The sequence below is a fragment of the Hylaeus anthracinus genome, unplaced genomic scaffold (assembly GCF_026225885.1).
Source record: "Hylaeus anthracinus isolate JK02 unplaced genomic scaffold, UHH_iyHylAnth1.0_haploid 11981, whole genome shotgun sequence".
NCBI lineage: Eukaryota > Metazoa > Arthropoda > Insecta > Hymenoptera > Colletidae > Hylaeus > Hylaeus anthracinus.
The window spans coordinates 5,377,073-5,391,173 of record NW_026534329.1 but is presented as its reverse complement, the minus strand read 5'-3'; the positions used below and the strand labels follow the sequence as shown (position 1 = coordinate 5,391,173).

General features: G+C 43.3%; 1 protein-coding gene across 6 annotated transcripts in view; it reads right to left on the bottom strand.

The window, feature by feature from the left end:
* The window catches only part of LOC128885783 (ecdysone-induced protein 78C), a 157,229-nt gene that overhangs the window by 127,475 nt on the left and 15,653 nt on the right, over positions 1-14,101 (bottom strand). For 2 of the 6 annotated variants that reach the window (XM_054140068.1, XM_054140071.1), the window contains exon 3: positions 394-3,306. The exons of 2 other annotated variants lie outside the window; for them this stretch is intronic. In XM_054140068.1, coding sequence (XP_053996043.1) covers positions 394-676 — 283 coding nt within the window. In that variant the 5' untranslated portion in view covers positions 677-3,306. Of the gene's footprint in view, positions 1-393; positions 3,307-12,530; positions 12,568-13,595; positions 13,741-14,101 lie in introns of those variants that run through there. 2 more of the 6 variants (XM_054140069.1, XM_054140070.1) reach the window with 2 other exon arrangements.

Sequence of the window (14,101 nt, the reverse complement as noted above, 5' to 3'; positions counted from 1 at the left end):
AATTCAACGCTTGTCCTAGTATTTAATTTTTGTAACGCCTAATTCACGAATCTTATACAGATTTTATTTTCATTACTGCCTCAGCGTCGAAATTAATTTTTTCAGTGGTATTTTCTTCAGACATGATTTTTTGTTGTTATTATCAAATTCGTATTGGCAGTAATTATAATAATCAAAAACTAAACGTCCACATATGACAATGAACAGTCCTGTCACCCATTTCTGAATGACGTGACTGTACATGTGTTCACCAAAAACAACTGCTTTACAATTCAACTCTAAGGGTTGTAGCGAAAACTTAGAAAAGAATAAGATACAATTTGGACTATGAGTCACCGTGAATGAGTCGACGATAGTCGCGGAAAAGCGAAAGCAAAACAAAATGAAACAAACCTTGCTTAATGACGATACCAGAGGGCACTTGGACTATCGGTAAGGCGGCGTTGGAGGGGTTAACGTTGACGCTGCCAGGTGTTCCTGGGGGCGGCGATGCGCTGGCGCTACCCACCGAACCGGGATCGCTGAAGCCTTGGGTGCTGTTCTCCTCTGGTCCGTCGAAGAAGCTCAGATTGAACTCACTACCTGCGTCGAAGGACACTTCTGGCGTAAGGGTGTCTGGCGCTGGGGCGCTACCCAGACCCGCGCTCAGGGACTGGTCGATTTTGAAAACGTCCATTGTACGAAGAGAAGATGATGTCGGCGATGGTGCACCACGATAACAACGGTCACCATTCGCGAACACGCCGCACTACTGGGATCGATTCACTTCTCGACTTTCGTTCGACCAGCTTCTCATAACCACTGATACCTATACCTAACTCTTCGCGTTAGCGGATCCCTGATCCTTCTAAGAATCTCGATACACACCGTTCCAAGTAGCAAAGATTCTCCCTGTAGGGCGAAATGTTACGTTGACTCACGAGTCCTCCATTAATCCTGGAAAAACCCGAACGTTTCGTCGCACTACCGATGGTCAACGTCTCATAACTCCCGATATCGAGGAAATCGTCAGCTCCTCGCTCGATCCCTCTGACGAGGAACAATTCGGTGCGCACTGCTTATCCCGAACGTTCCTCTACGCACGAGTACTCCGATAATATTACGACAAAGAGTACTTTCGAAGATTCGTCGCACTACTACGTCGCACACTTCCAGTCCTCTTACAGAGACTTCTGATACGGAAACAGAAATCTCCTTCGTACGTTCCCCGACGATTCCGGAATCCCTCTAATGTAGAAGAATTCGTCACACATACTGTCACGAACCGTCGACCCTGTTCCAACGGGAAACGATGCGTAGATTCACGAGCTCTCCATTAATCCCGCGACAGCAGGAGCTCGAGGATCGTCGCGCAACGGGGAAGCGATCGAGACCATAGATCCGCGCGAGCGGCGTGGCGACAGAGTCCGCGGGGGCGTTTCTTCATGAGGAAACGATCCACGAATCGCGTGTCACCTTGGTATTCACCTGGTTACTCGCTTATTTACAGTGGCACATGCAGTCCACGGAAACGATGCACGTCCACGTTCCTATTTGTTACCTTTTACCACGCTCGTGCCAAAGCGTAACACGGTAACAGAGTAGCTACAGGACACTGTCGACGCTTTTCCTAGGATCTCGAAATTGAACCAAAGGCGGACTCGATTAGCTCTTCAGGTTGGTTGCTCGCGATATAACGTTATCAGGAGAGTAACAAAGCAACTACACTGTCGACGCTTTTCCTAGGTTCTCGAAATTGAACAAAAGGCGGACTCGATTTTCTCTTCAAGTTGTTTGCTCGCGATGTAAGTCCTCAAGACAGTCACAGAATACTGTCGGCACTTTTCCTAGGTTCTCCAAACCGAACCGAAACCCAGACTCGATTTCCAAGTTAGTTGTTTGCGATCTGACGTCTCCAGGAGAGTTTCGGCGTCGTCCTAACCGATTCATTAGCCGAACGACGATTTTCGTAGATCCCAGGGCCCCGCGGTGCCACGGTTTCGAGAAGGCATGCCTTTCGAACGGCGCGAGTTTAACCGAGGTCACTGGCCGTTTACTCGTCGAGATTCTCAATGAAACTGTCCGCGGGCAACCGAGAAACGATTTTGGCACGTCTCGCCGGGGCCAGCGCCGTTCTATCTGCGAATCTCTCAACCTTCCGGAGCCTTCGAACCCGTCGCGTTGGCTCGTTGCTCCCGTTGATGCGATTCTCGTTATTCCCAGACACGAGACACCGGAGGCAACGGTTTTCGGCGGCCTTGGGGCGGCGTGTTATTCAATCTGATACGATTACGGTCGCTTTATTACGGCTGGGCGGCGAGACTTCTATCTGGGCTTCTATCACCCTCGATTCCTATCGCGGCAGGAATTAATTTTCGAACGAAGAAGCGTCTCGTCGGAGACTTTCGACACCGTGGAACATCCACCGAACGATATCGCCGTGTTCGCGAGGCGTTCTTCTCTGCAATCGCCGGTACACGATAGGCTATCTCTGCGGGGTTGTACGGTCGATGATCGCGATTGTCCGAACCGAAGGGGAACGAGAAACAGAAAGTAAACGTATGGAGGATAAACGGACCTGTCGCACGACACCGAATTGTCGTCCGCGTGTGTATCGGCTACGTAAGTACGTACGTTTGTTGAATGGAATTAGACGTATCGTTAATGCGTCGCGTCTCTGTCCGAGGTACTACCTCCGACCGATGCACGTCGGTCCTCTTCGGTCGAGTTGGGTAACAGTCGATATCTTCCGTGTTGGAAAAACCGTGGAACAACTTTTAGCACGCGTTGCGCTCACGAACGAGAAAAAATGTTACACTTCACTGGTCACCACGTCACTACTTCGTGCGAAACGAGACCCTCCTCGTTAGCTCTCTATCTTGCGGCTGCGAAAATCCGTGGGATCGCGACAGGTCTCCGAAAGGGTTCGGCATTGTTCGAGAAGACGCTCGCGATATCGTCTTCGTGCACGGGCATGTTCTCGTCGGTGTCTCGTTATCTTCCCTTCCGTGTTTTCCTTGGGTTCGCCGGCTCGGGGGGTTTCAGCTTGGAAAATAGAAAACCACGCGAAGGGATTCAACCCATTATATTTTTCATTCGTGATCGCGATCAGTCGTCGTCTCTCTCTCTCTCTTCTTCGGTTTTCTTTTTCCTCGCTTTCTTTCTCTCTCTCTCTCTCTCCTTCTGAGCTCGCGTTACGTATGGATTTGTCTGTTGTCCGCGGATCGAGGCTCTACGGGGTGAGCTTTTTTCGTGTAACGCAAGCGCGGTCTTTTCCGCCGATTTTCAGTGGATCCGAGGTCCCATGGCTTTTCACGTGATCCATCGCTGAAAGAGAAATCAAAACGAAAGGAAAATCAGAAACAAAAGAGGCAAACGCGCGGATTCGGAAGAGAGAGAAAAAAAAGGAAAACTCGAGCATGCGTGGAGGGTACGCCGATCGTTCTATTGGATTTGATCGTTGATTGGTATTTTTTGGGAACGAATGGCGCGAATAACGCCAAGTTCGATCGATCAGAGACAAATTCCGGGTGTTAGTATTGTTATTCAATGGATAGATCGCGGATGGTTCGCTATTTATATTAATAACGCACCGTTGGAACCTATTTTTTACTTCTTGTTCACAGGAAAATTATACAGTCCATGTTTTTTAATTGAAAAACGCAGATAGTACGCGAATTATTATTTATGATTAAATTGGTAATCTAGTACATCGTGTAAAAATAGAGTGGAAATTATACAATATAGTTGAACTTACATATACAGTCAGTCCTGTAAGTATTCGTACTCTCTATGTCTATCGAAGAAATTTGTCTAATTTAAAAGACAGGCTGCATATTTTCAAATCTAATTTTCCATTCAAATAAACATCACACACAAACATATATATATATATATATTTACAGTTACAAATTTATTTGGAAACATGGAACATTCATTTTAATTAAACAAATTCCTTCAATAAATATAGGAGGTACGAATACGTATGGGACTGACTCGTGTAGAAATCAATTCAGATTACCGATATAACAATTGAATTTCGCGGATTAAATATTAAAATAATTTTTGGTGGTCGTGATGGTCCAGTTTGGTGGTCCAGCTTCAATAAGCTCCATAAAAATGAATTCGATAAAATGAAGTCAGTTTACTTTAGAAAGACACAGAATTAATTCGTTATTCGAAGTAGCTATTATTCCAAATAAATTGGTATTATTTGAATATTCAAATAACTTTATCGGAAATAACGAACCCAAATAAACGAATTCAACTGGTTACTTTCTACTTTCATTTCAATTAAAATTTTCCCAGGTCTGCATCATGTAAAACGAGCACTGACCGATATAAAAGTTTGCCAGGAATCAGATTGACAAGGCAGGAACGAGTTATCCGTCAACTATTCGACGACCGATCGCCGAATATCAACAGGTTTTGTTTCTACCGCGTTTTTCCACGTAGCGAGTGAAACGGGAACGACATGGCCGAACGGCGAACTCGAAAAGAGAGGAAAAGATCGCCGAAGGAAAAAGACACGGCGAGCCTTCGAGAGGAACACGAGGAGGAGAGTGAGAAAAAGCGAATGTCATTGCCGTAATCTTCGGACGTTGACTTCCTCCTGGCTCGTCCCTCCTTCCTCTTGGTCGCAAGCACCCCCCTCCGACAACACATACCCGCTCCCCGACCGCCCCCTCTCTCGCGAGTCGTTCACTTTGTCCTCTCCTTCTTACCTGTGCGTTATCCCTCGCGATTCTCTACCTGCGTCTCACTTCCACGTTTCCTCTCTTCGCCTGTTCTACCCCTTGCCACCACTGTCTCTCTTTGCAATGGCTCGTTACATGGAGACGTAAGTCTCCGAGACCGACAAAATTGTTGTCTAAATATCAATCTTGAACAAACAGTGGCGAGATAGACAAATTTCGATACCATATTTGCTAAAGTACAATCTGAATTATAAAATGCAATCATGGAGATAAATACGGAGAGTTGGTAATTACTGACGGGCGTTCCTTTGAGAAGGGTTTGTAGAGAAATGGAGTGACACGGGGGACACCCTGTATATTACGAAATAGTATAATGCATTGCGTCTGACCGAGGAACCTGACACAATCGTCGCGGAAGTACGCTATGAATTCGAAATGAGCATCCACCGTCTTCCTCGGCTATAGAACTCATTAAAAATTGGAGGACAGGTGGTTAAGAATTATCTTCAAGGTCTGCAATAAAACTAGCCATGTTTTGGAAACTATTCGCACCATTGACGAATAAAGCACTCGATGTCACGATAAAACGTCTAAGTATACCACTTTCGTACCGGACGTCTCGTATTTTAGTCCCTTTCTTCGACAACTATAGTTCACTTTCTTAAGACGCGGTGAAATTGACCCGTGCCACTGTCGTTTTCAGGTGGTCAATAGAACAGCTCGAAGAAGACCGTTTGCAGCAGACGTGTAGTGTAAGAGCTCCTGAGGCTCCATAATACCTACACCCTCCTAAGTCCCGGGACCGCTGAACGAATCATCTACCTACCATTGAAAGCCAGGAGACTAGGAGAACTAGCCTTTATTGTCCGATTCATCGAGATCGTATACTTGTGATCCTATTCAACTTCAGCTTTAACCGTTGATAAAAACGTTCTCTCTTGGGCTTTTCGTACTAATGAAGTTTGAAACAATAACAACAACGTATTTAATCCGTTCTGTTCTGCTACATGCACTAACAAGATGGAGCAGCTATCGTGTTACAGACTGATTATGCTCGAATTATTTACCTGGCATCTCCGGTCTGAGCTTTGTTAGAAACGAAGTTCTGAGGGTTTCACTCACTGGTTAATTCTTTCAAACCTGGTGTCCATGCCGAGAATATCGTTTAGGGCGAATGTCTTTATTTCTGCACACGAAGACAGATCAGTTATCCTCGAAGACTATACTACTAGAATTTTTGTTCATACTAATTTTAGCTCAAGTTAATCCTAAAAAGTAGCCTTGACGTCGTTTGCGATGGCTTCATTAGTAAAAAAAAGAAAATAGGAAAGAAAACACAGGCTTCCAACGGAAGAGATTAGAATTGAACTTGGTGCTTTCAGTACCTGCCTCGATAAATCAAATAAGGAAGAGCTACCAATCACGATCATCGCCCCACTGGTTTGGCTAGCCAAGTAGTATGAGGACAAAGTTCAGCGGTCTTCGGACCTCGAGTGGTATGAGGCGCAGTGCGAGCAACAACACTAATTGATGATGATAGGTTTAAGGATAGCGGACCAAGAAAAATAGGAAGACTGAAACACGAGACTTGTCGAGTAAAATCTCAAGTACAAAAACAAAGTTCCTAATTAAAAGAAGCAAATCTAGATGTAAACGATAAAACTGAATTAGTTTACAATAAAGCGTATATAGGAATTTATGTATTCTATATTTTATATATTATATATTCTTCACTAAAAAGAATTCTATTCCTAGCTGAAATCATATGTAAAACTTAGATATAAGACATGTATGTACAAAATATTAGTGAGACGAGATTGTGAAAGATTGTAATGAGTGCAAAATGAATATTAACCTTTGACCTACAACGACAAGTGGGACTTGTGGTAATGAATTTTGGCCATAAAGAATTTTGCAGTATTATGCACTATTTAGGAGGAATGCACAATGACATTGTATCTTGCTGCATTATGTTACTATACCTTGTATTATGATCTGTTATGATCGAATGTACTGTATTTTACTATTATTTTAGTATTATGACTTATTTGAATGGTATATCACGTATTCTACTATATTTTGCTGTGTCATACTGTGTAGCGATATCAAGAATAATGTTGTATCCTGCTGTATTATGCTATCATACGTTGTACATTGATCTGTGATGCTCGAATCTACTGTATTTTGCAGTATCGTGCTCTATTTAGATGGTTTACTATCCAACCAGTCCCTAGCAGACACCATAACGCGCCATTACGACTAGTTTGCGCCTCGCCGACGTCGTGTTTGAACAATCGGGGTTTCCAACCGAGGGAGGATCAAGGCGCCGGTTGGCAAAGGGACGAAATCACGCGAACACGCGGCGCACACCATCGGCTATGATTCAAAGTCTCGCTCGGCCTCGCTAAGAGAGGCGTAGCGCGCTGCGGGATATATATTACCCCGTGGTATAATCCGCGGCGAATGATTTATAAATCGAGCGAATCGCGATTTGGCACGAGGCAAAAACGGTAATCGCGAATTAACATTTGCATGGGAGGAACGAAGGAAGGGCAACCGCGGAGCCCTTGTCCGACAAATGGCTCGCGCGAACCGCGAGGCTGCGAGGAGAGGCTGGCCCGAACGGCGGTTTCGCGGCCTCGCAGACGGTCATTTGTCTCGTGAAACGCCTGCTCGGTTCCGCGTTCCATCTGCGTCACAAGTCAGTGCGTTCACCTTGCCTCGAGTTATCAAAATCGGATACAATGGCGATACACCGTGTTCTTGGATATTCGCCGCGCCACGTGCTCGAGACGGTGGAAAACTGGGGGATGAACGGTCCGGGTGTGCCTAAGAGGAATATGACGATCGATTGGGGTTCGCACCCTGGTGTTGTCGTCTTATGCAGGATCAGTATTTAGAATTCAAGAGCAACACTTGCAATTGCTAGTTTTACGAAGGCTCCAAGTACTTGCCTCGACGAAATGTAATAAAGGAGAGGGCTCCTTTCTTCGTAATCATTTTTCGTAAGAATAAGAACCCGTATAACTGGTACAAATAATCAGTTATTTTACGCCCATTCATCGTTTTACGAACCCATCACCTTCATGTGGGGTCTGGTGCGACCCTTCAGGCAGAGGTACTGGCCCTTGGAACTACTATCACTGATAATACTAATCGCTGAGGAACTCCGCTATGAATTTGGAATGAGCATCCACGATTTTCCTTAGTTATAGAACTCATTAAAAAAGAGGATGTTGAAAACTAGTTAATTTTGAGGTAGCTCCGGTTCCTAAATTTTCGTCGAGGAATCATTTGTTAGATTTCGAGGAATTGTTAACTTACGATTATTTAGCCCTTGAATCCCCTATGTTTCAAATTTCGAATTGTTTAAAAGTTTCGAATTGTACACTTGCAATTGGTTTGTATTTAATGTTTGGCTGTATTGTTCAAACAATAAATACATTAATTTGGAAAATCAAGCTTCTAAAGGTTAACGTCAATATGATGGGAAAGTTATTGAGAAACTAAGTAAAGTACTAGAAAGTTCATACTGCGAAAAATTGTTGATTTCAAATGATCGTAATTTCCAAACAAATACACAGTAAGCTACTTTACCAGAAACGTCCCAATGGACCCAAGCCACCCCTATACACAAACCCCTCCAAAAAACGATTAAAATTCACTTGCTTTCACGTCATAAAGAAATAGAAATAGCTCCCAGAGTACAATGACAGCAACAAATAAGATGGAATTTCACACTTGGAGTACAAGTTGGATTAGAATCACTCAAACCACGCGAAATCCAATAAAATATACCGTTACAATATTTCCATTTCGCAAACTACACGAAACCGATCTTATCGGAATTGTAAATGCACATTAGTAAATTGCTTTTCTTCGGGAAAATCACGCTCTGCAATTTTAATAGTGAAATCGACTACTTAACATCTCGTGTTGTTTTCTCCAGGAAAACACAGATTTCGAAAGTCCAAATGTTTATTCCTAGCATTGTTCGTAAACAAATTTGGAAACTGTGAGCAGTGTGTCCCTGATCTATCCTATTTCAATCTTCTACACGATCCACATTGATGTAAATTTTATTTACACATTTGGAATAAGAAATTAATGAATTATTCCTGACAAAGACTTCCAACGTGAGCCAGAAGGCCAAACTTAATTGTAAGATAGTAATTCAATTTATTGTTTGGACGAGGAGTTATTAGTAATGATGCGTTTCCAGGCATTTTTTTTATCTTTACTCGCTTCGACTATGAGGTTTTACGATCTTTTTTTAATTTTCCAGAGACTCGCAATAATTAATTTTCTTGCCATAAATCTCTTATTCATAAAAGCACGTGTTCCTGTTTTGTAAGTCAAGAGAATCTGCACATGGCATTAAATGAAGCAACTCTGGCCTACCTAGTCATAACTATGTTTATGTACGATATATATTAAATTTTAACAACTTTTTAAGTATCTGACACATACCTAAAAAGATAATCAGTAATAATTACGTGGACAATGTTCCCTTTCATTTCATGCAAGTATTTCTACATGTTTCTTTTTAAAAATTATACGCTTAATTAATTCTGCTAAAGATTTCATAATATCGTCATAAAATTCCTGACAATATTTCTACCAAAAAGTTCAATCTACCACAAAATTGTTCTTAACAATTCTTATTCAGATTCTTATTAACAAAGTAGACTGTAAAACGTTATGTTCAAACATAAATATGAAAATAATTAAAATGTTTGGAAATCTGCTAATAAATCTATAATGTTTTGCTTGTTTTTCGGCAGAAATCAAGCGGGTTTTTTATGGGTAAATCTACTGATACATCTGATAGTAACTTAATAAGATGACACAAGTCCATAGAACTTCCTCGCTAATAATCTACTGTGCACGGCATACAGTTATTAGAAAAATAGAGAAAAAGAGACGCGAGTCATTATCAACGGTGACTTTACATGCACGAATGAATAAAACAAGTATGATTCAACTATATTAATCGTTCATTGTCCTGTGTTGGATAATCTTCAATAACAATACGTAACATCGTCTGACCTCAAGAATTTCAAAGAAAAAATAGAATAGTTACAATTTTACATACTTTGACGATTTAACGACACTTCATTTGATACTTCATTAAGGAAAATAATTTATACGCAAAGATTCGGATTACTGAATCAGTTACAATTCCGCGATTTTATAATACTCCGATCATCGAACGTTCAAATGCAAAAAGATTCATAAAACAGAAATAATCGGCAAAGTGTGTAAAATTAATGAGAGTAATTGACTAAATTACACGCGTTTCGTTTTACTTTCGATTTACACGGTTTTTCCTACAAAAAGCCAAGGATCCAGCGAATAGATGTACTCCCGATCGTTTCACTTTCCTGATTACGGGTCCGACACTCAAACGTGATCGCTATTTACCTGCACGGGTCGCTGGTGAAAATACGCCGGCATCCGATCACGCTTCCCGATCGCACTTTCCTGACGGGTCAAGCGAGGTTAAGCCTCGTCCTTCCAGGATAACAGGACGATGCCACCGGCCGACTCCGCGGCGACGACGCCAGAAATCGCGAACCGTGACTGGTTCCGGTTTAAAGCCTCGTTCACACCTCGATTTTCACCACGTAGACAGCTCCGTTTATCCGTCGTGTAGTCGCGAAAAAAACTTTTGCCGGCCAGCAACTACGAGACCGGGGGGTACATCCCGTCGACAGGACGCGGGATTCGACGCGATCGTTCGAACCGATCGAACGATCCCCGTCCCGCTTGGATCAACTCAGCGCACTGAACGTCACTCGAGCCCCGTAACGATCGCGTCCACTGGGATCATTGTCCGTGCACGAGGAAACCGCGGAACGTCGACGGCCACGAGAACGCCGCTAGATCCCTGCTTGATCGGCGTCGACGCCGACGCGCTAGATCCCTGTTGTTCGGATCGTGCACCTCTCCGCGTGGCTCGGTTCCCGCATGCGTGCGCGCGTCGATGATCGGCAAGTGTCCTCCAGGATTGTCCCGTACGACGACGGGTCGCGAAACGTTTCGGTTCGAGTGGTTCGCGGAGCGACCGCGATCACGCTGCTGCGCGAATATCTCGAAAACAAACGCGGAGCGAACAACGAACGGGTGGGCGCGCGGGGGGTCGAGGCGGGGGGAGGGAAGAACGGGCGCGAGATCGAAAAAGGGGATGGAACCGGGCAAATAGCCGCGAGCTGCCCTATTACGATCACGTGCGTTTGTCACGAGTCGCGGTGGTGTATACGGAGCCGACTCGCTCGCTCTCGCGCGAGTGCCGAGAGCGAGTTCTCTCTGTGTGTTTCTCGGTGCTCCGTCTTCGTCTCCGCGAACCCGGTCCTCTCTCTCTCTCTCTTTCTCCTCTATTTTCCTTCCACTCTGCCCGCTTTCTCCCTCTCGCTCTCTCCCGTTCTCGCGATCCCCGCGGTGGCGGTGTCCCTCTCCCCCGCGGTTCGCGGATTTCTCTCTCCCTCGAGCGACAGAAGCGCGAGAGAGAAGGAGTGTCTTACCTGCGAGTAGCGATGGGACTGACGAGCAACGTCAACCAATCGACGATCGACGATTTGGATGAAACTAGGCACGCGGGTGTACCACCCGGTGAATGATAATGCGGGGTTCTTTTTTAGGATCTCCATTACATAGTTTATATTTTTCATGTGTAACAAAGAAGGAGAAGCCTCAAGAATTGCATCTTTACGTAATTTGACCATCCGCTGTAGGTACATTACACTCGTCATTACTCAGATCAACCAAGACAGAATTATCTTCTTGTGACTTGCATATTTCGTCTGTATATAAACATAATTTCCTGATTATTGTATTTGTATACTTTATCGAACCGAATGTTTTCCACCCGTATCATTGGGTCCACTCCATAAACGTATATGTTGCTTAAAAAGCACGCAGTAATTTATTAATGAGATTAATTATTGAATTAAAATTAATTGATATCGATTATCTTCGGTAAATTGTAATAACAACAAAGTTATAAAGATTCTTCTATCAGTATGTGTTACGAAGAAACAAATATTTGATTATTTTTTTATCGAAATGAGGTGGCACAGGTTTTCGCGTTTGTTGTGCGATAATGTATCAAACGATTGCGCTGTATACTATAAAAACTATTTATATCTTAAAATTAATATGTGCACAAACGAGTTATTGCGTACAGGTCGTATATATGTACGTATGATTAATTAGAAATGCCATACTAATTATTCAAGCATCTCTATATAGAATATTGCTAACTAATCATCTGAAACCTTGTTTCCACGTTAATTACAACCCATTAAATTATAGAAAATTACTGTGCGTTTCATAGATAATCATACATTCATGAACAGGACTCGATTATACGGATAGAAAATGTTTCTTCGATAATATTAGTATAGAGCAAATTAAATTTTCTAATTAAACGAGTTTGTCAATCTTTTAATTTTTGTTTACTCAGCTACATAATTTTCATCCCCTTACATAAAACTATGTGGTTCTCAGAATTACTCAATACAATAACATTAAATACCGTTCTCCGAAGGCCCAACTTTACGATACATAAATAAGCTCAATGATACTTTCTAAGAAGCATCAAATGTGTATAATTTCGTAGAAGTATCCAGTGGATATCAATTCAGTTTGACATTTTTACAGCGGTCAATCTAGAAGAATTCAAAGAGACGTAGAGTTAAGAAAAATTTGTTGAGAAATGCTAAGTTTCAAAGATTCTAGAATCCTACAAATGATAAAGTAATTAATAATTACAGATTTACTCTCACGACTCTATTAATTTTGTTTAATGGATGAACCAAGCTCCTGTGAACCCTCCCCCTTGCATCCGTTTACCTGCGGATTAGTGAAGGGGAACTATCGATAATTCTCCACCATTACTGCGGATGTGTTGCCGCTCGATACAAGTTTATAATTTACGGGCTGATATCGACGGTATTGATTCGGTATTATTCCCATCACTACCTGTGAGGTAAGTAAAACCGGCGTTCCGTCGTACGTGTTACGGCATTGCGCGACTCGCCCGACTCCGTAGCCCCACGCTCTGCCATTACGCGGGGTCTGCGATGCCAGATTGAGAACGCGAATCACCGAGAATTTCCCTCTCTACATGCACACACTAATGCAACAACCCTTTATACGTGAGTACAGCACTTCGGACAGCTTCGGGGAGCCGAGAAAGAAGACTTCGAGCCTTTCCTTCTCCCTCCCCTGGACAGATGAGTTTTACATCCAATCTGATATATTAGATGCAGAAATTAATTCCGTGCCTTTAAATTCATTCGTTTATACATGTACTTTAAATAAAAGTATTTACTCGTCATTTTGTTTCGTTGAATTACTGGCCTTCTATGTTCTCCATCTGATCTCATATTGAGTGCAATATAATGTAAATTATAGTGAATCTATATGGACCCAGAGTCTCAGTCTGATGGTCATTACGATTTATCTATATATTTTCGGTAGAAAAAGACGCCAAATCGTATCAACTCTGCCATAAAATCATCCCTAGCCTCATATTTTTCTAATCGATGTTTTTAATACTATTACAAGGCCTCAAACTACCCTTAACACGTTGATCGCCACGTCACCCACATACGGTGGCTTTTCACTGAAGCACGAAAAAAATAAGTTGTTGAGCAACAAAGGAAACGAATTTAAATGAAATTCATGAATTTTGATGAAGTTACAAAAATAAATACCAAAATGTTTGATAAATGTTCGATTATGTAGAATATTAGAAGAATATTTGTCTTCCGGTCGACGTGTTAAACATAAACAAGAACATCCACTTCATCCTCGAACGTAAATGTTCTGTTACATAGGTAACAGAATCCCCGTACCAGCGCCTCCCAAAGGTAGATGAGCGTAACGCGCCGAAAGCAAAAGAATTACGAATACCTGGGCGGCTGCATGCCGACACGCGTCCAGAACGTCTGAAACGCTCAGGCGGCTAATCGTCGGGGTATTCCGTCCATAACAAGATCGTATTCCGTTTGCCGGCAATTCGTATTTCAGCTGTGTCGAAGAGGGAGAGAGAAAAAAAGGACTTCCCCGTTCGTCCTCTTTCTTCAATCCCCGAAGCTGACCGAAGCGGCGAAGATCGCGTACGCGCGACTCGTGCATTAGTATGCGTGCGTAGAGGGGGGAATTCCCTGTGACTCCGTCCTCGAACTGGCACCTCTGCGCGGGGTTCCGCGGACTGCCTGCGACGGAACGTGGAACAGGAGGGGAATGGAGGGGAGGTTAGCGCGGTTTAAAATGGGTGGGGGGGGGGCAAGTAAAAGGGTGGAGGAGGTGGTGGAGGTGGTGGCACGAAGAGAAGGAAGAGGTGGTAACGATGGTAATGCAGCAACAGGGGTGAGGAGAGCCGCAGAGCGTTACACGGGAGAGGAGAGCCCGGGGGG